At 45.1% G+C, this 25,368-nt stretch overlaps 1 protein-coding gene across 4 annotated transcripts in view; it reads left to right on the forward strand.

Annotated features, from left to right (window-relative positions):
• Positions 1 to 5,391: 5,391 nt before the first annotated feature.
• LOC309359980 (histone-arginine methyltransferase CARM1-like) overlaps positions 5,392 to 25,368 on the forward strand; it is a gene marked incomplete at its 3' end in the record, with an annotated part of 55,298 nt that continues 35,321 nt past the window's right edge. For all 4 annotated transcript variants that reach the window (XM_081894450.1, XM_081894452.1, XM_081894451.1 and 1 more), the window contains exons 1-2: positions 5,392 to 5,581; positions 22,554 to 22,679. In XM_081894450.1, the coding sequence (XP_081750576.1) occupies positions 5,407 to 5,581; positions 22,554 to 22,679 (301 nt within the window). In that variant the 5' untranslated portion in view covers positions 5,392 to 5,406. The remainder of the gene's footprint in view (positions 5,582 to 22,553; positions 22,680 to 25,368) is intronic.

The raw sequence follows: 25,368 nt of genomic DNA on the forward strand, positions 1-25,368 counted from the left end.
GTTGAGAGACCTTCTGGAGCAGATAGGAGGTGGGTGTACAAAGGGCTGCAGTGAGAGGAGGGAAACTGGATTTCTCTCCCTGTTCTGCAGATTGATACAGCACTAGAAGCCAGCCAGCCCATTTCAGGGCATTTGCTGCACCTTCTGCCTGCATCCCTGGCAGCCGGATGCTTGGATGGCCCCGTGGCACAGCCCCCTTTCTGCCCTCCCTCTACTAAGTCAGACCATTGGTCCATGGAGCTCAGTATGCATGCACGGACTGGCAGTGGCATTCCATGGATTCAGGCAGGGAGACATAGGCAGCCCTCCTTGGAGAGGCTGGCGAATGAGCTGGACTCTCCTGTGTGCAAAGGCTGCGATAGAAACTCCTGCAGCAGCAGCAGCAGCAGAATAGAGCTGTGCTTAGCTGCTGGGGGAAAAGGGTGGCCGTCCTGATTCATGTCATCGTGACACGATGATGTCCTTGAAGAAAATTACAGTTGTGTACTTATCACCATTCAGTTCTTTGTTCTCATGGACAAGTGAGAATAAACTATTGAGCATTTTCAAGCATGGAACTTGGCTCATGGCTGAGATGCTTAGAAATGCTGCTGTGAATTTTAATCTGTTTTAGTATTTTAACTTTTTGTATGCTTTACAGTGTTGTGGATTTTTCCAGATTCTTTATGTAAACTGCTTGGAAGTGTGCTTTATTAACCCAGCGGTATTATTATTATTATTATTATTATTATTATTATTATTATTATTATTATACCCCGCCCATCTGGCTGCGTTTCCCCAGGCACTCTGGGTGTCTTGTAAAAGGTAAAGGGACCCCTGAACATTAGGTCCAGTTGTGGCCAACTCTGGGGTTGCAGCGCTCATCTCGCTTTACTGGCCAAGGGAGCCGGTGTACAGCTTCCGGGTCTTGTGGCCAGCATGACTAAGCCACTTCTGGCGAACCAGAGCAGCGCACGGAAACGCTGTTTACCTTCCCGCCAGAGCGGTACCTATTTATCTACTTTCACTTTGACGTGCTTTCGAACTGCTAGGTGGGCAGGAGCAGGGACCGAGCAACAGGAGCTCACCCCCTCGCAGGGATTCAAACCCCCGACCTTCTGATCGGCAAGTCCTAGGCTCTGTGGTTTAACCCACAGCACCACCCGCATCCCGTCTGGTTGGCTTACAGCATATCTAAAAACATCATAAAAAAACATTGAGTGGTAAAAACCTCCCAATACAGGGCTGCCTTCAGATGTCTTCTAAAAGTTGTGTAATTCTTTATCTCCCTGACATCTGAAGGGAGGTTTGGAAATAAATGAATAAATAAAAGTCTCATGGTAGTTAAGTCAAATTCATATTTAAAAGGCACATGAGACCTCACATGCATCCCCCCCATCACTCTCACAAGCTGCCACCTCTGGCCCTAACTTTCCCTATGAAAAATTCCACCGCACAGAACTGCAGCTTCTGCATTTCAGGAGAGCCCAGGAGGCTGGTGAGACAAGAACTGGAGCACAATGATCTGCTTTATCAGTGCATGGTGTGAAAAAGGCAAACTGATTATACAGTCCCTCCATGCTAGGGCAGCTTCCCTTCTCATTCTGGTTGTTGCCTGCAAGGCCTTCCAGGGGAGATGTCCGTGTGCAGTTGCCTGAAATGCAGGAATCGCACTGCACCAGTCAGCAGAAGCCAAAAACTTCTCCAAACAGCATTAAAAGGCATTGCCCTTGGGTAGGCAGTTTCTCAGTAGAAAACTGCTTGACTAACAGCAGTTAGTCAAGCACAAGTACTTGTTCATTTTTCATTTCACTATTTCCAATTACTATTAGCTGCATAACACATGAATATATATTTTTTTACTTGCTATTTAATACAGCATAGCCGGCTGATGCTTCCATGTTAATTTACAAATGCAGATTTTGTATGTTTTTCTTACAGCATTTCATATTATGGATGGAAAGAATACCCTGAGCATTTTTTTATGAGGGTATACTCTTGCTCTCAAGAAGACTAGGACCCAAAATTACCTTCATAATACTTTAATAGCAAGATGCTCCCTAGATAGTCACTAATTAGGGCTGTTTTGCACTGTAGGTTTTTCCAGTGTGGGTTTTAATAATGTCAGTGCCCCTTCTGGCCTGAAAGATAACTAACCACTTCTAGAACGCTTCACTTAACAGATTTTGTTCTTAGTTCTTTTTTTTAAAGCTACTAGATGAAAACACCTTAACAGTGACATCTCCTGGGCAATTATTTTCATACAGACTGTTTAAGGGAAATGGTCTAAAAGAGATTGCCAAGCACCCAAGCACTAGAAAATAAAATTCACCAATTTATACCAAGAATTTAATTGTTCCATTTGAAGTCTAAAAAAATTGGATCTGGATTTGGGAGGCTTCCAAAACACACACACAGGTTCTTTGTGACTCTTTGTTCCATTTGCTATTGATTTTAGGTGTTATTTATTTTTAATCTGCATGGAAGCATTTTCCAGGGTGATAACTGAAATAATTCCTTCTCCATCTTTTGGAATACAGGGTGGTATTCAACTAAGTTTTATGCAGTGTGGACCCAACAGTGTTGATGGACACGACTACTTTGGGCCCATTAATTTCAAAGGGTCCACTCTCAATAAAACTGTATTGAATATTAGGGGGGGCATTAAAATAAGTTTAAGGGATTTAGGGCATTCCTTGCTAAATCTGTATGAAACTGGGACCCTTTTATGATCAAAAGCACCCCAGAAGGAATGCCAAGGTGCATTTATAATCTAGCACTTTTAAAAATAGCGTCCTAAGAAAAATAACAGTGTAGATGATTTTATAAGAGGCATGTAAATTCACATTCTCTTATTGATTTTCCCCATCCCCAGACCAAAATGTAGCAACACACACACACACACACACACACACACACACACACAGAAGTGCAATCAGGGGTACCAACTTGAATAAAAAAAATTGGGGGGGGGGGTCCCACTCTGCATAATCTATAGATACAGCACATGTCTACCATCTGAATGGTGATGCTCATCAACTTGGGGGCAGAGAGCCCCCTCAGACATTTTATTGGGGGTCCAGTGGCCCCTGGGAGCTGCTTCCTATGAGTGTATCAGTTGTTCCTCTGCAGGGTCATTCAAGATGTTTCCTTCTCCAGGTACAGCAGGTTTGGAGGATACCAGAAGGGGAAAAAACTAAAGAGAATGCTATAGACCCCAACTAAGTTTACCAGGGGACGCGGGTGGCGCTGTGGGTTAAACCACTGAGCCTAGGACTTGCCGATCAGAAGGTTGGCGGTTCGACTCCCCGCCCGTTGCTCGGTCCCTGCTCCTGCCAACCTAGCAGTTCGAAAGCACCTCAAAGTGCAAGTAGATAAATAGGTACTGCTCTGGCGGGAAGGTATACGCTGTTTCTGTGTGCTGCTCTGGCCCGCCATAGCGGCTCAGTCATGCTGGCCACATGACCCGGAAGCTGTACGCCGGCTCCCTCGACCAATAAAGCGACATGAGCGCCGCAACCCCAGAGTCGTCCGTGACTGAACCTAATGGTCAGGGGTCCCTTTACCTTTAAGTTTACCGGAGGGAAAATGAACCCTGAGGCAGACCTGGAACATTTACTCTGTTTGCTTTGCAGAATTTATGGAATGCTTTATGTATTTATTTTCATTCTGGTTTCTGTTGCTCCTCTCCTGCTTTCTTCTGCATTGCAGCCTGCACCGGGCCTTCCCAACAAGGAAGGAGATCAACAAATCAAAGGTGTCTTTTGCATTAGAACTGACTCGGGGGTGGAAGAGCAGGAGCGTCTAGTGGGGGTTGGGGATGAGCCCTCCTGGTCCCAAGGGCCCCCAGCCAGGGGCAAACCCTTCTTGGCCCCCGGCCTCATTTCTCTCTCCCCCTCCCAATTTTTTTATTGGTTTTCACAACATTATAAACAAACAAACACACAAGACAAACAAACATAAACCATAGCCTTATTGAAAATTACACTTGTTAACATTGTTAAGTGACTTCCTCGCTTCCTCTTGGTTGAATTTCATTGCATATCCTTTTAACGGTTTTCCAAATCACAGTTCTTATAAAATTTAACTTCAACATTAACATCCTTAGATATTCACATTATGAAATTAAACATATTAATTCAACACTTAACATAAATAAAATCCTAAGCCAATTAAGTGTCTGCAAGCTGTTTTCAGTAAATTTAACTTGGCATATTTAACTAAGTAATCATTAAATTTAATCCACTCTTCCTGATACTACTACTCCTTCTGGTCGCGGACTCTTCCGGTTAGGTCGGCTAGCTCCGAAAAATCCATCATCTTCATCTGCCATTCTTGTATCGTTGGTAATTCTTGGCTTTTCCACTTTTTAGCTAACAGAATACGCACAGCAGTTGTGGCATACAGAAATAATTTAACATCTTTCTTGGGCAATTCCAAACCTGTTATTCTAAGAAGAAAGGCCTCTGGTTTCTTTATAAATGTATATTTCAACATTTTTTTTCAATTCCTTATAAATCTTTTCCCAGAAGTCTTTCACCTTGGGACAGGTCCACCACATATAATAATAGGTTCCTTCTTTTTCTTTACATTCCCAACATAAACTGTCACAGTTATGACAGTGGCGTAGCGTGGGTTGTCAGCACCCGGGGCAAGGCAAGTAATTCGCGCCCCCTAACCCGTGGATTTGCGCCCCCTAACTTGTGGATTTGCGCCCCCTAACCCCCAGATGTTGTGCCCGGTGCGGCCGGCCCCCCCTGCACCCCCCATGCTACGCCACTGAGTTATGATATACCTTTGCTAATTTTACAGGAGTCAAATACCACCTGTACATCATTTTCATTATATTTTCCTTTATCACAGTACATGCGGTGAACTTGACCCCTTCCTTCCACAATCTTTCCCAATCCTCAAACATTATATTATGTCCTCATTTCTCCTGCCTCATTTCTCAAAGCTCAGAAGCCAAGGAAAGCCAAAGGTCAGCTGCCCCTCGCCCTCGCTGCTGCGCCACGTCCGTCCCCCGAGGGCGCTGCGCGGAGAGGGCCAGGGCTACCGCGACCCCCGCCAAGAAGGCGCATCTCCTGCGCGGCTGCAGTCCCCCGGGGCGCACGAGAGCGAGCGAGAGAGCGGGAGCGCGCTTCCCGGGGCTGCCGCCGGGCGTCGCTGCTTGCCAACGCGGAGCTCGACGGAGCGCAACTTGGGCTGCGCTGGACGGGTCGGGCGCGCGCGCGCGGCTTCTTAGCTGGGGGGAGTGGAGCAGGCTGCTTTGCTTTGCGTGGCCGCGCGAGGCGCCTCCGACGGGGAGCCCGGCCGGCGCGTGGCCGCCAGGCTCGTGCCCGCCAGGCTCGTCCTCCCGCTGCTGCCGCGGGTCTGGCGCGAGGAGGAGCCACGGCCGCCTGGGCTGTGCGCGGGGCAGGAGGCGGCATGGCTGCCCCGGCGGGGTCGGCCTGTCCGACGGCGCCGCGCTTCGCGGTGCAGCTGCGGCTGGTGAGCGAGGAGCAGCTGGCGCAGGGGCCGCTCCTGCTCCGCGCCGGGGCCAAGGCGCTCCGCCTGCAGCTGCAGCCCAGAGACGGAGAAGCCGAGCTGGCCGTGACCGACGGTGAAGTAGCAGCGCGGAGCGGAGGGGCGCGGAAGGTTGCGCGGGGAGGGAGGGAGGGAGGGAAGGGCTGCAGCAGGGCCAGCCGCGCGGCTCCCCGGCCCCCCGAAGGCACCGGCCAGGGCTGCCTGGCGGGTCACGTCCGAAAGGCTCTCGGAGAAATCAAACGCGTGTCTGGTCTTGGAGGGGGGGAGCCGTTCACACGTTACGCTTTTCCCGTGGAATGGACAGTTGGCGAGGAGGAGGATGAGCTGAGCTCGCACCCGCGGAGTTGCGTCTTCGCTCCGGGAAGCGGGGAGGCAGGAGAAGGAAGGGGAGAGCGAAGGAGAGGCAGACTCTCCCCGGAAGCCCTGCTCTGCCATCCCGAATCGGAGAGGGTCCCCTCTGCGTTTTGTAACTCCCGGGGACTGAAGGGCAGTCTGCCCATGCTCAGAGATAGCTAGGTGATCTCCGGTGATCTCTTTGCAGTTCTGGCAAATGGTTTAATGTGTTGGAAGCCACCCTGGGTCAGATAGGCAGCATATAAATTTATTATTATTATTATTATTATTATTATTATTATTATTATTATTATTATTATTATTATTATCATCTGACTGAATGGCATGACACACATGTGCAGGGTTCAAGGAGTCTGTTTGTGGAGCTCCGTCGTGCAGAATGTTCTGGGTTCAAAGCTTAGTGAGTCCTCACTTGGCTTAACCCCTCCTGCAGAAGGATTCCTGCTTGAGTTCTGACATTGAACAGAGAGCTTCTGTTTGAGATGGAGGACTTGCACTTGATTGCTCCTGCATTAAGGAGGCACCTATCTTAACTGCATTATAAAAAAGTGAACAAATAGAGCAATCACAGCAGCTTGCTCTAAGAGGAGCACCTGCTTTTGCCTGCTGCAAAGCGGGAGAGAAGGGCAGGGGAAAGGGCAGGCAGCCCAGCCCAAGGAGACTCCGCTGGGGGCTTTTTCCTGGCCATCATGGCTTGCTAAGGATGCCCTGCCTTCTTGACTAGCCAGGAACAGAAGAGAGCAGCTGAACGAGGCCAAAGGTCCACCTAGTTCTGCATTCTGGTCTCACAGTGGCCAGCCGGTTACTCCTGGGAAGCCCATAAGCAAGCTTTGAGCTCAAGTGTGTAGGCCTTGGTGGTGGGTGGGCTGTGGAAGGACCCCCGGTGGGAGGAGCAGGGGGAAAGTGCTGTGTTCAGTGTTTCCCAACCTTGTGCCTCCAGCTGTTTTTGAACTACAATTCCCATCATCCCTGACCACTGGTCTTGCTAGCTAGGGATGATGGGAGTTGTAGGCCAAAAACATCTGGAGGCACAAGGTTGGGAAACACTCTAGTTGACTTCTTAGTTTCTTCTGTCCTCTAGAGAGCTGAGGTTGGTGGAAACACAGAGCAGGGCCTTTTTGGTTGCAGCACCCCAGCTGTGAATGCCCTACCAAGGCATTTCCTAGACCAGGCATCCCCAACCTTCGGCCCGCCAGGTGTTTTGGACTACAGTTCCCACCATCCCTGACCACTGGTCCTGTTAGCTAGGGATCATGGGAGTTGTAGGCCAAAACATCTGGAGGGGCGCAGCTTGGGGATGCCTGTCCTAGACTCTCCCCTACTCTTCCAGGCAGCTTTTACTTGTTTTTAATAGGTGGAGGTTTGATTCCATTCCTCTTGGTCTTAATGTGTGTGTGTGTGTGTGTGTGTGTGTGTGTGTGTGTGTGTGTGGTTCATGTTCTTTAGTTGGTTTGTTGCTTAATTTTCGTATTTGTGTTTTTTTTTTATTTTTGGCTGCTAGGGCCAAAACGTGGCTTACGAGTATATTTCAGGAGTGAATGAAAGCGACAAGCTACTGTGCCTTTTTCTTAGTGTCCTTCCTTTGCTCTGGACTCCAGCTGTCTGGCAGTTATGGGCCTGAGAACATTCTGGCACATGTGGAACCTGGGCTTTCTCCATTGAGCACAGGGCTTTTGGCGCTGTGGGTTAAACCATTAGGTGACCGACTCTGGGGTTCCGGTGCTCATCTCGCTTTATTGGCCGAGGGAGCCGGCGTACAGCTTCCGGGTCATGTGGCCAGCATGACTAAGCCGCCTCTGGCGAATCAGAGCAGCACACGGAAATGCTGTTTTCCTTCCCGTCGGAGCGGTACCTATTTATCTACTTGCACCTGGATGTGCTTTCGAACTGCTAGGTTGGCAGGAGCAGGGAACGAGCAACGGGAGCTCAGCCCGTTGCGGGGATTTGAACCGCCAACCTTCCGATTGGCAAGTCCTAGGCTCTGTGGTTTAACTCACAGCGCCACCCGCATCCCATAAAGGCAGGTGGGGTCCCTAAAAGGAGCTGCAAGACTTTCAAAAAGTTTTGGCTCAGGGTGAGGAAAACAAGTTCAGTTCAACTTCATGCCACAACTTGTCTTTCCCTGGGGCCAGCACTATCTTCGACTGCTACTGCTGCTGTGGAAATCTTTTTGACTTCTTAAATGTGCAAGAAATAAAGTATGTTCCATTACTAATATCAAGATTGTGCTAAAAATATAGCAGAAATGACAGTAGATACAGTACTCAAAAGCATTATTAGGGGAACGTTAGAGGCTTAAAATAACCATATTGAGCTATACTTGAGTATACAGCAGGATATAAACATTGCAAATAAACGGAATAATGTTTTAAGATGTCAGACATTAAAAGGCAGAATTTCAGCCATGTGTGTTGCATTATCCTTTTAGTTTGAACAAGAAAAATAAGCTGCATGCCTAGCACTAGAACAAAAGACTATATATATGTGTGTGTGTGTGTGTTTTATATGTTGCCAAAGAAGACTGGATTGTTTTCTAAAAAGAATTCTTTTTTTCTTTTTTTAAGTTGATTCCCTACCAGGATCATGATTTGTACAAAACATTTTATTATATAAAAAAAATTCAAATTTCAAAAATGTGGGGTAATTTTTGAGAAATGATCGCAGGGGGGATTCGCTTTTTTAAAAATCCTCTGTAGCGAAGGGGATAGCAGCCCTGAGCTGTATTGGAGCAAAGTGCCTTTGGCCAAGGTGGGCTGTTTTTCTGAAGTGCTTAATGGAGGGCGAAACCTAATTTTGTGATCAGTGCAGATGCTCCCTAAGAAGGGGGCTCTTCTCTGTGCTAAGGAAGAAAGCTGAATGTTTTCTCCTGCATTTGTACAAACTTATTACAGTAGGCTGGATTATTGTGTGTGTGTGGCTTGGGAAGGTTTTCTTCAAAGGTTCTGGAAACGAACCCCGAAGACCTGCTGATCTAGTCCTTTTCGTGTCTCTCCCAGCCTGGCCTGGAGCAGCTTCTCCTGGGATGCTGCTCTGATGCTCAGGATCCGGCCGTGCGGATGCCAAATGCTTTGCTGGCTTTTTCACAGATGATGGAAGCAGTGATCTTACCAGGAAGTGTTTCAGAAAACTTCAGCGCCAGCCTTTCCAAGGCTTTAGGAGAAAACACAGCGGCTGTTTTGTGCTTTTGAATACTGAATGTGGAGAGGGAGAAAGAGAATTTGTGTCTCAGAGGCAAATATTGATCCTGATGCTGCAGCTCTTGGTTTCGCCTGAATTCATAGGAGCTGTGGGATTCTTCACACAGATGAAGTCTGTTTTAAATTGTTGTCGCTGTCAGGTGGATGAGATATTAATTCGTCTCAAGGGAAAGTTGCGTTGACAATCAAAGCCGTGAGGATGAGATTAAACTATCCTTTAGCAACATTATTTTGATCACGTTGTATATCAGTGTGTTCAGGGACACTCTTGGTGCCTGATCTGTGACATTCCTGTGAACGCAGGGCCCTTTACCTTGGGCTGTCCTAGCAGAGCCAGTGAAAATAATGGGCATTTCTAGCTGAGGCTCATTCATTTCTCTGGGTCTCCTCTGAGTAGGACTAGCATTGGCTACAAAACCTTGTTTGTAGCATCTGTTTTGTAGTGAATGTATCATTATATGCTTTTCTTAACTGCCTGTCTGTTAAGAATCTTCTTTTGATACTTCCCATTTTAATCTCTGTGCATTTCCCATGAAGAAATAAGCAATAAAAATGGAAATAAATACAAAACTTCTGCTGAGAAAACCAGAATAAATGAACCTTAAGGCAAAATGGCAGTGGCTTATGTCTTTTGCTAATATTCCTGCCCCCCAAAAAAGTATGGTTGTTGTTTATGAGGATCTGGTGTAATTTATCTGTGCTGCTTTACAATGTGGGTATTAAAATTGTATTTATTGCATTTGAAATATTTCAATAAAATTGTAAATTTCTTAGAGATTTATTTGAAATATGAGGAGGTATCTAAATTACCTAAAGTTGTTACAGTAAGTGCCACACTTTTTAACAACAAAAGAGTTACCAGTACTGCGTACCATTTAGTACCCCTGAAAAGAAGCCCTGATATCATCATCATGATCATCATCATTATTATTATTATTATTATTTGCCCATCTGACTGGGTTGCCCCAGCCACTCCGGGTGGCTTCCAACAAATTAAACACATTAAGCACCCCTGTTGTCCGCCCCAGACATGGAGGTCCAGCGGCGAGGGCCTTCTGGCAGTTCCCTCCCTGTGAGAAGTGAAGTTACAGGGAACTAGGCAGGGCCTTCTCAGTACTGGGCCTTCTCGGTGGTGGCGCCCGCCCTGTGGAACGCCCTCCCACCAGATGTCAAGGAAATAAACAACTATCTGACTTTTAGAAGACATCTGAAGGCAGCCCTGTTTAGGGAAGTTTTCAGTGTATGTTTTATTATGTTTCAATATATGCTGTGAGCTGCCCAGAGTTGCTGGGGAAACCCAGCCAGAAGGGTGAGGTATAAACAATAAAATTACCATTATTATTATTATTATTATTATTATTATTATTATTATTATTGAGAACAAAACTGCCATTAAACAGAATGGAAATTATTATTTTGGCAATATTATTTTGAGTTGTAATGTTCAGCCTCATCACTGATTGCCAACTTAAAACAATTCAGCCAGCACATTAAAAGGTATATTTCAATGAAAAAAATTGAAATAATACTATGTGTTAAGCTGATGTGCTGGAATAAATTCCTTTATGGGCTAACATTCTTCATGTGAGTATTGTACCAACCCATCATATGATTTATTCAAGCATGTGGCTGGTAATAGATGTCTTTCTGCCTACATATGGTTCTGCCCCTCACTCCCAGTGCAGCAAACACATGGAAATTATGTCAGATGCTGTTTGTTTGTTTTCTACACAGTTTAAAACACTTTAAAACTGTTTGGAGAATGGGGGGAGCTAAATTTGTGATGGATACAAAGACCAGCCAATGCACACTATGCAAAAATGGTTTGTGCTGAAGCACATAAGAAAAAGCAAGCTTCTGATCTCAGTTGTACGTGGTCTCTGCACAGTGAGCTCATGGCTGATGCTATGTTCACAGACTCTGTGTGTGCAAGAGCGGTTATGACTTGCTCATTCGGCATTCAGTTCTCTTATTTATCTCAAGAAATGTTATATAGGTATAGCAAACAGATCTCCAAGCAATTTACAATTAATTTCAGTAGCAGTAAAAATGCAAACAACATTCAGTAAAATTATCTTTAAAAGTGGATAAAAACAAGATTAAAACCACAGCGTTATATCACAAAAGGAAAGGAAAGCTCGTGCCCAGAAAAGCTTAGGTAAACATAAGTTTTTAAAGGTCATCCCTGTCTCACCTCCTGAATTACCCAGAGTGTGGGGGGGAGCTGTTGGCAAGGTGGTTTATCACCATCTGTACACAGATGTCTGTATTTATGATTAGATTGTTAGTTTTCCAGGCTAAACATGTGAAAATGTTTTATCTTCATTGTATAGTATAGTCGAAAACTATTATTTGCATGTCTCACACAGGACATGTTCACATGCAACATTTTCATCCTCGGCCGATGACTTTCCAAATCATTCTGCTCATTCTCTCTCTTTTTTAAAAAAATATTTTTATTAGGAATTTCAACAAAACATTTTATCAAAAAACATATCCTTAATCCCCCCCTATTTCCCCCCTCTCCATAAAGTAAACCCCCCCCCGACTTCCCTCAGCTCCTCTCTCTGGTTTATCCACACATGTTATTCTCTGCATGTTACAAAATTGTATAGATCCTTAATTTATCTGACTGGCTATTATCACTAAAAAGTTTGTGAGTGTTTATTTAAAACCTGCCAAGGAGTCCAGTTCGTTTTGTTGTTTCTTTAGGTACTTTGTAAAGGGTTCCCATTCTTCCTTAAAATCACAGTTGTCATCTGTACATCATTTTCATATAATTTTCTTTCAAAAGAGAGCAATCTGTAAATTTCAAGTCAGTTTTCCACATTCTTTCCCAGTCTTCAACATTCTGCTCATTCTCTCTTGATCCCTTGGCAGGGCTGTTCTTCAGGATGCTCTGGAATAATGGTGGGAGTCGCTTTCCTCCCATCCGTGTAAAATATACTTTGTATCCAACAATTAACAGACTTTTCATTTGGGGACAGGATGCAATTAATAACCGTGGGTGCCTCGCTCAGTTTACTGTTAGTTGTTATATTTTTACATGGTGTTGTCGTGTTGTCTAGGCTACTCATAATGTGCTGGATTCAAAACATATACCAAGGAAACAATAGTAACCCCCAGTGATACAAAACATTGAAAACAGCTCATTTTGTGCCAGTAGAAAGCCCACAAGGCAGTTACGTGCCTGAGAGGACCAAAAAGTCTCTGTCTGGCAACTGCATCCATATGGGATTTATGTAGACACCGGTCACACCTTTCAGTGCAATAAAACTAATAAAATGGGAAATCCATAGTAGGAAAATGCAAATGCCAAGAGCTAGGTGATAACATAAGGGACGCAGTGGCGCTGTGTGTTAAACCACAGAGCCTAGGACTTGCCGATCAGAAGGTCAGCGGTTCGAATCCCTGCGATGGGGTGAGCTCCTGTTGCTTGGTCCCCCTGCTCCTGCCAACCTAGCAGTTCGAAAGCACGTCAAAATGCAAGTAGATAAATAGGTACCACTCTGGCGGGAAGGTAAACGGTGTTTCCGTGCACTGCTCTGGTTCTCCAGAAGCGGCTTAGTCATGCTGGCCACATAACCCGGAAGCTGTATGCCGGCTCCCTCGGCCAGTAAAGCGAGATGAGCGCCGCAACCCCAGAGTTGGTCATGACTGGAGCTAATGGTCAGGGGTCCCTTTACCTTTACCTTTAGGTGATAACATAGTAATTGCATCAGCACATAAACAAGGCTTTAGGAAGTGTCCGAAAGCAGTCCAGGGTGGCTTCTTGCCTGACATCTCCCAGGGCAGAGAAGGCCCTTCCTTTGTGTGTCACCTGAGGGATGAGTGCAGACTGCAGAGCAACTCAGCGAAAGATCTCTGCAAACTGGCCAGCCTAGGCAAGAAAGTGCCTTCTCTTGGCTACATTTAACCAGGTGTTGTCCGATTAAAGTCAATGAAGCAGCGTCTGCATTACTGAGCTGTGAATCTGTTGCAGTGAAAGAAAATCAATTATAGAGCTATGTGTGGTTGAAAATTTAGTCAGACTTCAGGAAGGATGTAGTTTCCTCTTCTGATGGTATATGAGAATTGTAGGAGAAAATAGATTTTCTTCTTCTTAAAGTATCATAATCTCTTGAAGAGCATAAACGTGCTTTGATATTTAATATCATAATGAAGAGTAGATAAATGCAAGGGTCAACAGATTCCATGTGCTTCTGTCGTTGGAGCACATATTAATGTTGGCTGAGAACCTTATATTTTCAGAAGAAGAAAAAATGATGTACAGAAGTAGACAAAATCAGATAAAGGAAGATCACTTTCACATCCTATTGAAGTCTTATATGAAATTTGAATAGCAATACACTCTTATTTGTGCCGGCTGAGAAGTTAAACAGAGTCCAGTGGGCTTCACTCCCAGGTCCTGCAATTCTGTGCACATCTGCCTTGAACATCAGCCCCACATGGCATTCAGCGAGACTTTCCCTAGTAAATTGTATATGCTGGGATAGCAGCCATAAAACTCCTAGTTTGTAGCCAACTAGGTTTTACTCAAGAGTAAGGTAAAGGGACCCCTGATCATTAGGTCCAGTCGTGACCGACTCTGGGGTTGCGGCGCTCATCTCGTTTTATTGGCCGAGGGAGCTGGCGTACAGCTTCCGGGTCATGTGGCCAGCAGGACTAAGTCGCTTCTGGAGAACCAGAGCAGCGCGACAGAAATGCCGTTTACCTTCCCGCCAGAGTGGTACCTACTTATCTACTTGCACTTTGACATGCTTTCGAACTGCTAGGTTGGCAGGAACTGGGACTGAGCAAGGGGAGCTCACCCCGTCATGGGGATTCAAACCGCTGACCTTCTGATCGGCAAGCCCTAGGCTCTGTGGTTTAACCCACAGTGCCACCCGTGTCTCTACTCAAGAGTAGACCCACTGAAATCAGTGGACCTATAGTAAGTTAGTCTTTTCAGTGGATTGACTCTGAGTAGGACTAGCATTGACTACAGCTCGTCTAAAATGTTCATCCTCCTAACCTAAATTGGATCACAGGAGAAAGAAAACATAATATAAAAATCTGGATGATAGAACTTTGTCTCTCCTATACTGGAAATCTTTTGTCCTGCAGCTTTGTTCTTGCTGCTTGCATACCAGCTGCTAGTTTTTGCTGCAGAACCATGCCAAACTTGCCCTGCTGTTGTGCCGCATTTTAGCATTTATTTTCCTGCATGAAATGGCTTCATCATATTCCTTTGTAAGCAAGAGCTGTGGTGTCTTCAGATTTTTGCAGCAAGACGTGCTCTTCCTGTCGCTGTTTCCTATTTTTGGAGAGCTCCTTTAACACGCTTTCTTGCTAAATCTGCCTAAAGGAAAGTAGGGATTTGATGTGTAACCACAGAGTAGAAGTGCATGTCAAAATCATGCTAATCTAATATAATTGTATCATACCACAAACACCAGTTGTGTCTGGCAAATCCACTGTTTTCTCTGGGCAGAAGCTTTCAATCGTTAAAACACCACCAGTGGAGAGTGTTACAAATTTGCTGCTTCTTTTTGTAATGTTTGTTGGAATGTTATTGTGGAAACTAGGGGAAGAAGCAGCCAGTGACACAAACTGGATACATATTTAAGGTTCATTTCAAGATGTACAATATGGGGTCAAACTAGGAGATATGCAAATACTTGATCTAGTCTTAATTCTTTTAAAAATATTCCCAGTGATTGTTGGGCATGGCAATTGCGATTCAGCCAGGCTGCAGTGGTTAATCCTTTCCTTCTAAAAGCCCCCAACACACACACACACACTGTTGTGGATGCAAATAGCACATTATTTTTAAAGGCACACATTTATTTAACTTATTTATACAGTATTCTGCCTTCCAGGACACACATCCTTTCAATGTGGCTTTCAAGTGACATAAAAATACATCAGTAATGTCACAATAACAATCTCAAATAGCAAGTCCTCAATATCTCTCCCCCTTGGCCCATGGTTAGGGATGATGGAAGTGTCAGTCCCATATCTGGAGAGGCCGATGTTGGTGACCCCTTGCAATTCTCTTTTTACAAGGCTGAGTGTGTCTCCAGTTATCTCAGGGTTATTAGAGCACTATGATCCCTACCTTACTAGGTGACAACAATTAATAAGCCTTATTTCAAGAACATCAGACAACTTGATTTTCTTAGGTGTGTGGCTTTTGCCACTTAGGTGTGTGTCTTTTGCCACTACAGTGGTACCTCGGGTTACATACGCTTCAGATTACATACACTTCAGATTACAGACTCTGCTAACCCGGAAATAGTACCTCGGGTTAAGAACTTTGCTTCAGGATGAGAACAGAAATAGTGCTCCTGCAGCGCAGCGTGGCAGCGGGAGGCCCCATTAGCTAAAGTGGTGCTTCAGGTTAAGAACAGTTTCAGGTTAAGAACAGACCTCCGTAATGAATTAAGTACTTAACCCAAGGTACCACTGTACTAACTTCAGATATGAGTCCCACATTTCATGGCAAGTAATGGGTACTTGTTTGCCTCTATCCAATCTCTTTCTTATTTTTTAAAAGGTTTGAATAATTTCCTTTGCCATTATGCCTCATTTTAGATTTCTCCCATTTTTAAAATGTGTTGTAAGGAAGGAAAATAATGTAAGAGAGAGAGAGAAGTAAATGAAGTTGTAGAATATAATGTAGGTATATGTGTTAAGCTTTTTAGTCTGGTGATGGTAAATTTGTCTGTTTATCCCATTGTGTTTGTTGTGGATATATAAAATGAACAAAAAGTTAAACAGTCAAACACATTTTTGAAAGCTACAGTTCTTGCAGCTTGTGATGTATCTGACTTGGGGCTTTGCTATGTCTAGCTGAAATTTTTGTCCTCTTTTGTTGCCCATGTGCATATGGTATTTGTTTAACCACAGTTAAGACTGCTATAGCACACCTGACATCTTAATACATGGAATCCAGAGGAGAGTAAGAGAAATAACCGGCTCCTCTTGGAAAATAAAGTGGAGACATGTGTATGAAAGTATAGATCTTGCAGATAAATCTGTTTTCCAAGTAAACAAGCACAGTCTAGACAGACTTTCAGCAAAGGGATAAAGAGTTTTCATTTCAAATATCATTGAGCTGTGAAAGCAAAGTTAGGCACAACTTGTTCCTCAGGAGTTTTTCATTAAGGTTTTTATTACACGCAAACATCAGCATTTAGTATTAATAAAAAAAGTGTCAACTTCAGTTTATAGAAAATGAAGCTGTGTGTTGTGTGTCTTCTAACCTTCCTGTAAGGAAAGTGAGCACTGTTGTTGCTGAAACATATTCTCAATTTTTGTGGCTGCAAATATTAAATTTGCAGCATAGATCACTGACACACAAACGTGTTTATCCATTTTAACCTATTTGGCAAATATTTATCAGTGCTTCTATGTGTGTAGCAGAACAACATCCCCCCATTAATATATGCCATTTGCAGTGAAGGATATTAAGGTATTGCAAATGATGCCATTGCACATTAAAATATTTCTTTTAAGCTACTTTTGTGTGTGAATCTGGTAAAGCTAATAACGCTGGCAAGCTTTGCTGTCAGGGCCCTGTGCTGGTGGCCTTTCCTTGAGACTCAGGCTGCTCTTACTTACCGTATTTTTTGCACCATAACACTCACTTTGTTCCTCCTAAAAAGTAAGGGGAAATGTCTGTGCGTGTTATGGAGGGAATGCCTACGGGTGGCATGCCTACGGATTTCCCTCCTCTAAAAACTACGTGCGTGTTATGGTCGGGTGCGTGTTATAGAGCGAAAAATACGGTATATTTTCTTTTGCCATCGGTGCAGATGAGGCCTGGTGCAGAGCAGATGGATTATTCATTGAACCATCTGAAGCAGTGCTGTGTTCCTATTCTAAAATTCCACCCTCCCCTTTTCTTTGAATCGTTTTTTCTTTTTTTGCTTGATCAATGTTTAATTTTAAAACCAGCAATGCATATTCATTGCTTTCTTTTAATCTTGGTCGTCTGACACTGTGCGGCAGGAAGCAGGTGGCGCTTGGGGGCCTCTCTGTCGAGTTTATTACTCCCCACCCCAGCCTTGTAATGATTTCCAGTCTCCCGCCAGAGATGGTCCGTAGCTCTTACGCTAAAAGGCTTCTGCCAGTTTTCTCCTGTAAATGAAAGCTCCTTTGGGAGGAAAAGAAGCTCTACTTATTTATTGGGGTTATGCCTTCATGCAAAGGTTAACATGTGCGACTCTGACGCCACGCCACAGCGTTCCTTGCAGCTCAGACGCTGCTGGAGTTCTTCTCCATTGGCACCTGACATCCACCAGCTGGTCCTGTGTAGGTTGAGCCAATGTTACAGATGCAGTTAGATATTCACATTCAGCTAATGTGTTCGCAGGTGGGGTTGGCAGCAGCATGTCAACAGCAGAAGCATTGGCTCCAAAGGCTGACTGGAGAGATGGTTGGCTGGAGCCTGCCCTATCTGGTCCTTGTTCGGCCCCCCAGGCAGCATCCAATTGGCTAGGCAGAGAGGGGGCGGAGCAACGGCCAGCAAGCAAACCCAGGCACAGGAAACCCGCACCGGGTTGCAAACCCCGCCCACCGCTTTGATGAGTGATTGGCAGATCCAAGACTTGCTTTGTAATCAGGCTTGGCAGTTCAGATCAGAGACCCAATCTGGGTAGATTCAGCTGCTATCTAACACGGCATATTATTATACCATGCAGCACAGAGAAAAAACTACAAAATCACATTCTGTTTTGTCCAGCAGCGTTTGAAACTCGCCAGGAGCGTTTTGTACCTGGCTATTGTCCACTTGGGGGACGCGGGTGGTGCTGTGGGTTAAACCACAGAGCCTAGGACTTGCCGATCAGAAGGTTGGCAGTTCGAATCCCCGTGACAGGGTGAACTCCCGTTGCTCGGTCCCTGCTCCTGCCAACCTAGCAGTTCGAAAGCACGTTGAAGTGAAAGTAGATAAATAGGTCCCGCTCCAGCAGGAAGGTAAACAGCATTTCTGTGCGCTGCTCTGGTTCGCCAGAAGCGGCTTAGTCATGCTGGCCACATGACCCAGAAGCTGTACGCCGGCTCCCTCGGCCAATAAATCGAGATGAGCACTGCAACCCCAGAGTCGGCCATGACTGGACCTAATGGTCAGGGGTCCCCTTACCTTTACCTTTTATTGTCCACTTGCAAGCAAGGGAAGATGTCCAGGCACCAGGATTGCACCTGAGATGCGTGCCTGGGGATCCATGGATCTGGACTGTTTTCACACCCCAGCAACACATCCTGTAGAATTCCAACTCCCATAATTTATCTGCTCAATCAGAATGAATTTCAGGAACTAAAAAGTCACATTGAAAAATATAACTTTTGAGCCGTCTGGTCCCAAGATGGCAACTAGATATTCCGTTTTGGCAACTGTAACCCTGGTTTAAGGAGCCATTTGGCACTTAGCTTATAGATAGGATTTTCTAACACAGTCGGCAGTAATACTGTGGTACCTCGGGTTAAGTACTTAATTCGTTTTGGAGCTCCGTTCTTAACCTGAAACTGTTCTTAACCTGAAGCACCACTTTAGCTAATGGGGCCTCCTGCTGCTGCCACACCGCCGGAGCACGATTTCTGTTCTCATCCTGAAGCAAATTCTTAACCTGAACACCATTTCTGGGTTAGCAGAGTCTGTAACCTGAAGCGTATGTAACCTGAAGCGTATGTAACCTGAGGTACCACTGTAGATCTTGGTGCTCGCCATCTCATCCTTCTCTTAGGTTAGCTGTAACCTATTTCCATAGGACTGCTCTCTTGATCAATAAGTGAGGCTCCTTTTCTGCAGCCTAACCACCCACACAAATCTCTGGTTTTCTGTAGCATTTGAACAGGATATCAAAGCTCTAATAGATTTTGAATCCAGACAGACAGTTTGACAGCAACTATGCAAAATATTAGTGTCTTAATCAGATGTCACTTTTGTGCAAAACCCCCTTTTGTCCCCCCTGCTTTTGTGCGCCTGGTAAATTAGTGGATATTCAGACAAGTTAATTACATATTCTAGCATTCAACTATGACAGTTCTTTTCCTATAGAATAGGAAAAATAGTTTTTGCATGGTGAGCTAAACATATATCTTCTTCTTTCTGCCAAAAATAAGTAAGCAACAAGATGGGTTGCATCTGTGGGTCTCAAATTACATGCTAGTTTTGCATCTTGTAAAACCATTTTCAGATAGTTATAGCTATTATGTCTCCGCCCCTTTTATTATAGTGGTGATAAAATATCAGTAGATTTTATGACCATACGCATTCACTAAGCAAGATTGAGAAAAAGACCTGTGAATTATGTCTTGTCGTATTATTGTCCCATGAAGACCAAATCATGAGTGCAATGTTGAGCTTCTTTTTTGAAGAAGTTGTTCCTTCTTCTGGTGGTTGGGGGGAGGCAGAAACTTTTACACTATTCTGGAGCAGCAGCTCCATGTTGATGGAAGAAAGGAGCTGACCTTTAAAGCCCTAAACGGCCTCGGTCCAGTATATCTGAAGGAGCGTCTCCACCCCCATCATTCTACCCGGACAATGAGGTCCAGCGCCAAGGGCCTTCTGGTGGTTCCCTCACTGCGAGAAGCCAAGTTACAGGGAACCAGGCAGAGGGCCTTCTCGGTGGTGGTGACCGCCCTGTGGAACGCCCTCCCACCAGATGTCAAAGAGAACAACAACTACCAGACTTTTAGAAGACATCTGAAGGCAGCCCTGTTTAGGGAAGCTTTTAATGTTTGATGTATTACAGTATTTTAATAATTTTTTTGGAAGCCGCCCAGAGTGGCTGGGGAAGCTCAGCCAGAATGGCGGGGTATAAATAATAATAATAATAATAATACTAATAATAATAATAATAATAACAACTGCAGGACAACAAATGGCAGTTTTATTATTAGAAAAGTGCCAGGGGGAAGAAAAGCAGCATAGATGGCAAGCAGTTAGATGACGGTATTTCAGATTAGACATTTCTCCTGATGTGCCATGAAGGATTAAAACAGCTGTAGTAGTAGTAGTAGTAGTAATAATAATAATAATTTATTTATATCCCGCCCCCCGAAGCCGGGCTCAGAGCGGCTAACAACAGTAAAATGATACAACATTCTAAAATCATTTCATTATAAAATCAGTTCAAATCAGGTTAATGGCAACCATTGGGCTCTGTGAGGATTGCCAAAGGAGGGGGTCAGGTTGTGCCCTGGCCAAAGGCCTGGTGGAACAGTTCTGTCTTGCAGGCCCTGTGGAAAGATGTCAAGTCCCGCAGGGCCCTAGTCTCTTGTGACAGAGCGTTCCACCAAGTCGGGGCCAGTACTGAAAAAGCCCTCGCTCTGGTTGACGCCAGCCTAACCTCTCTGTGGTCAGGGACCTCCAAGATATTTTTGTCTGAAGACCGTAATGATGTGTCAAAGAATTACAAATTCCAATGAGAAGGAATCACATTGGCTCCACTTGCAGAAACTAATTAAGGAGTTTCGTATAGCGTGTTTCTCCTAATGGAAAAATTATTGGTGTGGTTGCTCTGAGTTCGGATGGAATTCAGGGAGAAATTTCCTCCATCAGGCAGAAGAAATACAGCAGATCAGGAATGTTTTCATCTACATTTTGAGGGAATTGTGTGCTTTTTGAGAAGGTCACTTCTTTGCAACGATGCCCAGGGTTTTCCGATGTGCCGTTACAGCAGTTCAATCCTGAGTTGCACCTTGATGTTTGATTCTCCCTTTTGTGGCAGAGAATTGAAGACGAGAATGCCATGTCATTTGCCTGATTCAAAGAACGTCCTCACCTTGTTCAGCCTAGATCTGAACAGACTGTCTCCTTATTCACACGCCTGTGATTATTTCCCCAGAAAATGCTACACAAACATGCTCTGTGCAGTTGTACCACCTTGTCTTGCGCGGTGGAGATTGCTTCTTTGAATGGGCCTCCACATCTAAAGATGCTCAAAGAAACGTTTTTCTCATTTTGGGGGAAGGTACTTCAGAAAGAGGGACACAGGTGGCGCTGTGGGTTAAACCACAGAGCCTAGGACTTACTGATCAGAAGGTCGGTGGTTCGAATCCCCGTGACGGGGTGAGCTCCCATTGCTCGGTCCCAGCTCCTGCCAACCTAGCAGTTTGAAAGCACGTTGAAGTGCAAGTAGATAAATAGGTACCGCTCCAGCAGGAAGGTAAGCGGCGTTTCCGTGCGCTGCTCTGGTTTGCCAGAAGCGGCTTAGTCATGCTGACCACATGACCTGGAAGCTGTACGCCGGCTCTCTCAGCCAGTAATGCGAGATGAGCACCGCAACCTCAGGGTCGGCCACAACTGGACCTAATGGTCAGGGGTCCCTTTACCTTTACTTACTTCAGAAAGAAGAAGAATCCCCTCAAAAGCACAGGTTAAGCTGGCTGCCACCCAAGTCCATATTAATAGGAACCTCAAGGAGGGAAACGTGAATAAACCACTCACATTCCTCCTCCTGCAGGAAAATAACACCCCTAGTGATGCTTCCCCTTATAAAAGGTTTCCTGGCCCTCTGAAAGGAACCCTTCTATGCTGCATTTTATTTTTATCTATTCCACAATTCTTTCATTACTATTTTATTTTCTGTCTGCTGCACATAATTTAGTCCCGCCTGCAATTCCTTCAACCTATAATATCTCCAGGTGCCCAAATTGGGAGTTTATTCTTCCAAATCCAATTCATCAGTTAAACTCTTCTTTGCTGCTATGTTTGCTGTGTCCACGTAGATTTTAAAAATAGTTCTTATTTGGTTGCTAATTCCTTCTCCTGGCTGCTGATCTACGTACATCCAGAGATTAATCCTCTTCTTTAAAACATCCATTCTTGTTGTTTTTCACACCGCTGAGCATTGGGGGGTGGGGAGAGGTGAAACTTCCTTAAAGGTAAAGGGACCCCTGACCATTAGGTCCAGTCGTGACTGACTCTGGGGTTGCGGCGCTCATCTCACTGTGCGAACCAGAGCAGCGCACAGAAACGCCATTTACCTTCTCGCCGGAGCGGTACCTATTTATCTACTTGCACTTTGCCGTGCTTTCAAACTGCTAGGCTGGCAGGAGCAGAGACCGAACAATGGGAGCTCACCCCCGTCGCGGGGATTCGAACCGCCGACCTTCTGATCGGCAAGTCCTAGGCTCTGTGGTTTAACCCACAGCGCCACCCGCATCCCAAAACTTCCTTAGAGACTTCCTAAATGAGAACATTGTCCTTTCCTGAGGCAATTGCACCAGGAACAGCTCCGAGCTGGTTCTTTACAGTACTTCTTTTATAGAGAACTTTTGCATTCCCAAAACAGTTAGGTAAAGATGGAGCTGTTGGCATGAATAAAAAAACAAACAAGCAAGCACAAGGGTATATAATGAGAAAGATATATAATGAGAAATATATCTGAATGAAAAATGCTATCCACCAAGGCAAGCTGTGGCTCATCTGCCAGTAATATATACATATGTATGTACCTGTCTCTGTGTTTTGTAATAAGCGCTGACATGTTTTTCCCTTCCCTGCAGCTGATGGCGTTTGTGTGTTTAAATGCTTGGTCAACAAAGATACCGAATATTGCCGTGTGGGAAAAGAATCAATCTTGATATCGCTTGGCTATAACAATGCCTTACTTCAATTCAGGTCCCATTCTGGTAAGTAATTGGTGGCATTCATAGTTCTGTACATGTCTCAAGGTTTCTCCCCCTCTCTGTACACTACCACCCCCCTAAACCAGTAACTTGGGTGCACTTTCTTGTACACTATTTTGCATGCTCCGAGTTCATAAAGGTAAAGGGACCCCTGACCATTAGGTCCAGTCGTGGCTGACTCTGGGGTTGTGGCGCTCATCTCGCTTTATTGGCTGAGGGAGCCAGCGTACAGCTTCTGGGTCATGTGGCCAGCATGACTAAGCCGCTTCTGGTGAACCAGAGCAGCACACATAAACGCCGTTTACCTTTCCACCGGAGCGGTACCTATTTATCTACTTGCACTTTGACGTGCTTTTGAACTGCTAGGTTGGCAGGAGCAGGGACCGAGCAACAGGAGCTCACCCCGTTGCGGGAATTTGAATCACCGACCTTCTGATCGGCAAGTCCTAGGCTCTGTGGTTTAACTCACAGTGCCACCTGCGTCCTTCCGAGTTCATTGAACTATAGAATTGTAGAGTTGGAAGAGACCCTGAGGATCAACCAATCCAAGATATTGAGGTTTGCAGAAGTACAACTAGAGATGGGAAGGCCTGGGGGGGGGAGCAGAAAAATATCCCCCACTCCCGTTTTCCCCCAAAGCCGTTTGTTTTTGGGAAAATTGAAAAAAGCACAGTTTGTTATAGTTTTAATATTCCACACACATTTAGTTTGGGGAGAATGGTAAAAGGTAAAGGACTCCTGGATGGTTTAAGTCCAGTCAAAGGCAACTATGGGGTTGTGAGAGCTCATCTCGCTTTCAGGCCAGCGTTTGTCCACAGACAGCTGTCTAGGTCATGTGGCCAGCAGTACTAAACCACTTCTGACACAATGGGACACCGTGACAGAACCAGAGTGCACGGAAATGCTGTTTTCCTTCCCACCACTGTGGTACCTATATCTACTTGCACTGGCTTGCTTTTGAACTGCTAGGTTGGCAGGAGCTGGGACAGAGCAACGGGAGCTCACTCTGTTGTGGGGATTCGAACTGCCGACCTTTTGATCGGCAAGCCCAAGAGGCTCAGTGGTTTAGACCACAGTGCCACCCGTGTCCTGCAACATCTCACTGTAGGCTTTCCTTGTTTGCCTCTATGTCTGAAATATTTTGCACATTGGACAGCCTTTGACATCTGTTGCTCCATGGAGAATTTAACAGAAAGGATGTCATGCTTCTCCGTAATCATGGCAAATTCCTTCAAAGCTGTTTCAAAGTTTTACACCATAATGCTGTGTTGGAACCAAACAACTGGGCAACATTGTTTTGAATATATGTTGCTTTTTAAGAATACCTAAGGGTGTTAGACATTCTCAGACGTCAGGCTATAGAGTATAGGTATCAAGATCAAAACGTTTTCCTGACAACTTGAAGATGTTTCAGACAAAACTTGAAATCACAAGAAACATGTGCCTTCTGTCTAAAGCGGCTGCTGTGAGTTTCTTGTAATGTCTATGGACCCATGTTTTTGAATTTCCAGGCCCCCATTTGACTTAATTGGCTGCCACTTGCATGAATAGGAAGGCTCAAACATGATTTGTTAGTTAATTAGTAGATCAATAGCCCTCCTTCTTCTGTCCTGGGACTCAAGGCAGTGGGAAGGAGGGCTCTCAGGGGGTCTCCCATTCTTGCACTGACCAGGCCGGAACCTGCTTAGCTTCAGCAAAGTGGTGCATCACGTTCTTATGTCCTGGATATTGCAGGGTAGATATTCAGGGTTGCTCTTTTGGGCAGCAGTCAAAGATGTCGGGGCCCAAGTGCCTTGGACAACAGGGCCTTGGGTGCAGAGCTCCAGTTTAGTCCCCAGTCAGAGATTGGGCTTCAACTGCTTTGCATCTTCGACCCAGTTTAAGCTTCTAGTTGAACAAGGCGTCTTTGAAGAGCAGGGTCTACAATCTTCTGATTGTTTAGAACAAAGTCTATTTGTAAACTTACTGTGGCATTTGCCTCCTAGGTGGGTCATAAGTGTGAAGTGATTGGCCAGTGGAAACAGAGGGGAGGAGTTAGAGTTAGAGTTGGAGTGTGTGGAAGTCAGTTGGGAGTTGGAGAAGGAAGAGGGAGAAATAGTCTGTGGGTTGTCGAGTTGTGTTGTGAGAGAGTGAGAGGAATTGTTAGGTGGAGTCAGATAGTTAGTTGGAATAATCAGTTTGAAGTTGTTAGGAACATTGGGTCAGTAAAGAAACTTAAGATTAAGAAACTGACAAGAAAAACTGAAACCATAAGCTTTTTCATGCTTATAAAAAATAAGCTTGATTATTTGTTAATGTTAACAACTGTCTGGACTCTGTGTGTACCCGAGGGAAACGGGTTGGCGGCAGCGAATAAAGCAATTACAGTGGTGGCACAATGTCAATAGACCGTCAAATGTCCGGGGACCCTGTGTGATCGCCACACTTACCATTGCGTATTACTTGAGAGTTGTGTCGATTTAGATTTCCAGACCCCCATTTCACCCATCTTTCTGGTGGCGAATGGATGCCTGCCCTGAATTCATGCAGAGGACAGAGCTCTCCTCATTACTTCCGTTCCACCATTTAGACAGCTATAAATCCTAGATGGTTGTCTCTGTTTCCCGAAGAACATGTGTGCAGCATCTGAGTTGCATCAAGCAAGCCATAAAATCGGCTGCCAGTGTGTCTTGCGCATATAGTCTTGTCTTTC

This window comes from Podarcis melisellensis (genome assembly GCF_964234715.1).
Source record: "Podarcis melisellensis genome assembly, chromosome: 17".
NCBI classification, from domain to species: Eukaryota; Metazoa; Chordata; class Lepidosauria; order Squamata; family Lacertidae; genus Podarcis; species Podarcis melisellensis.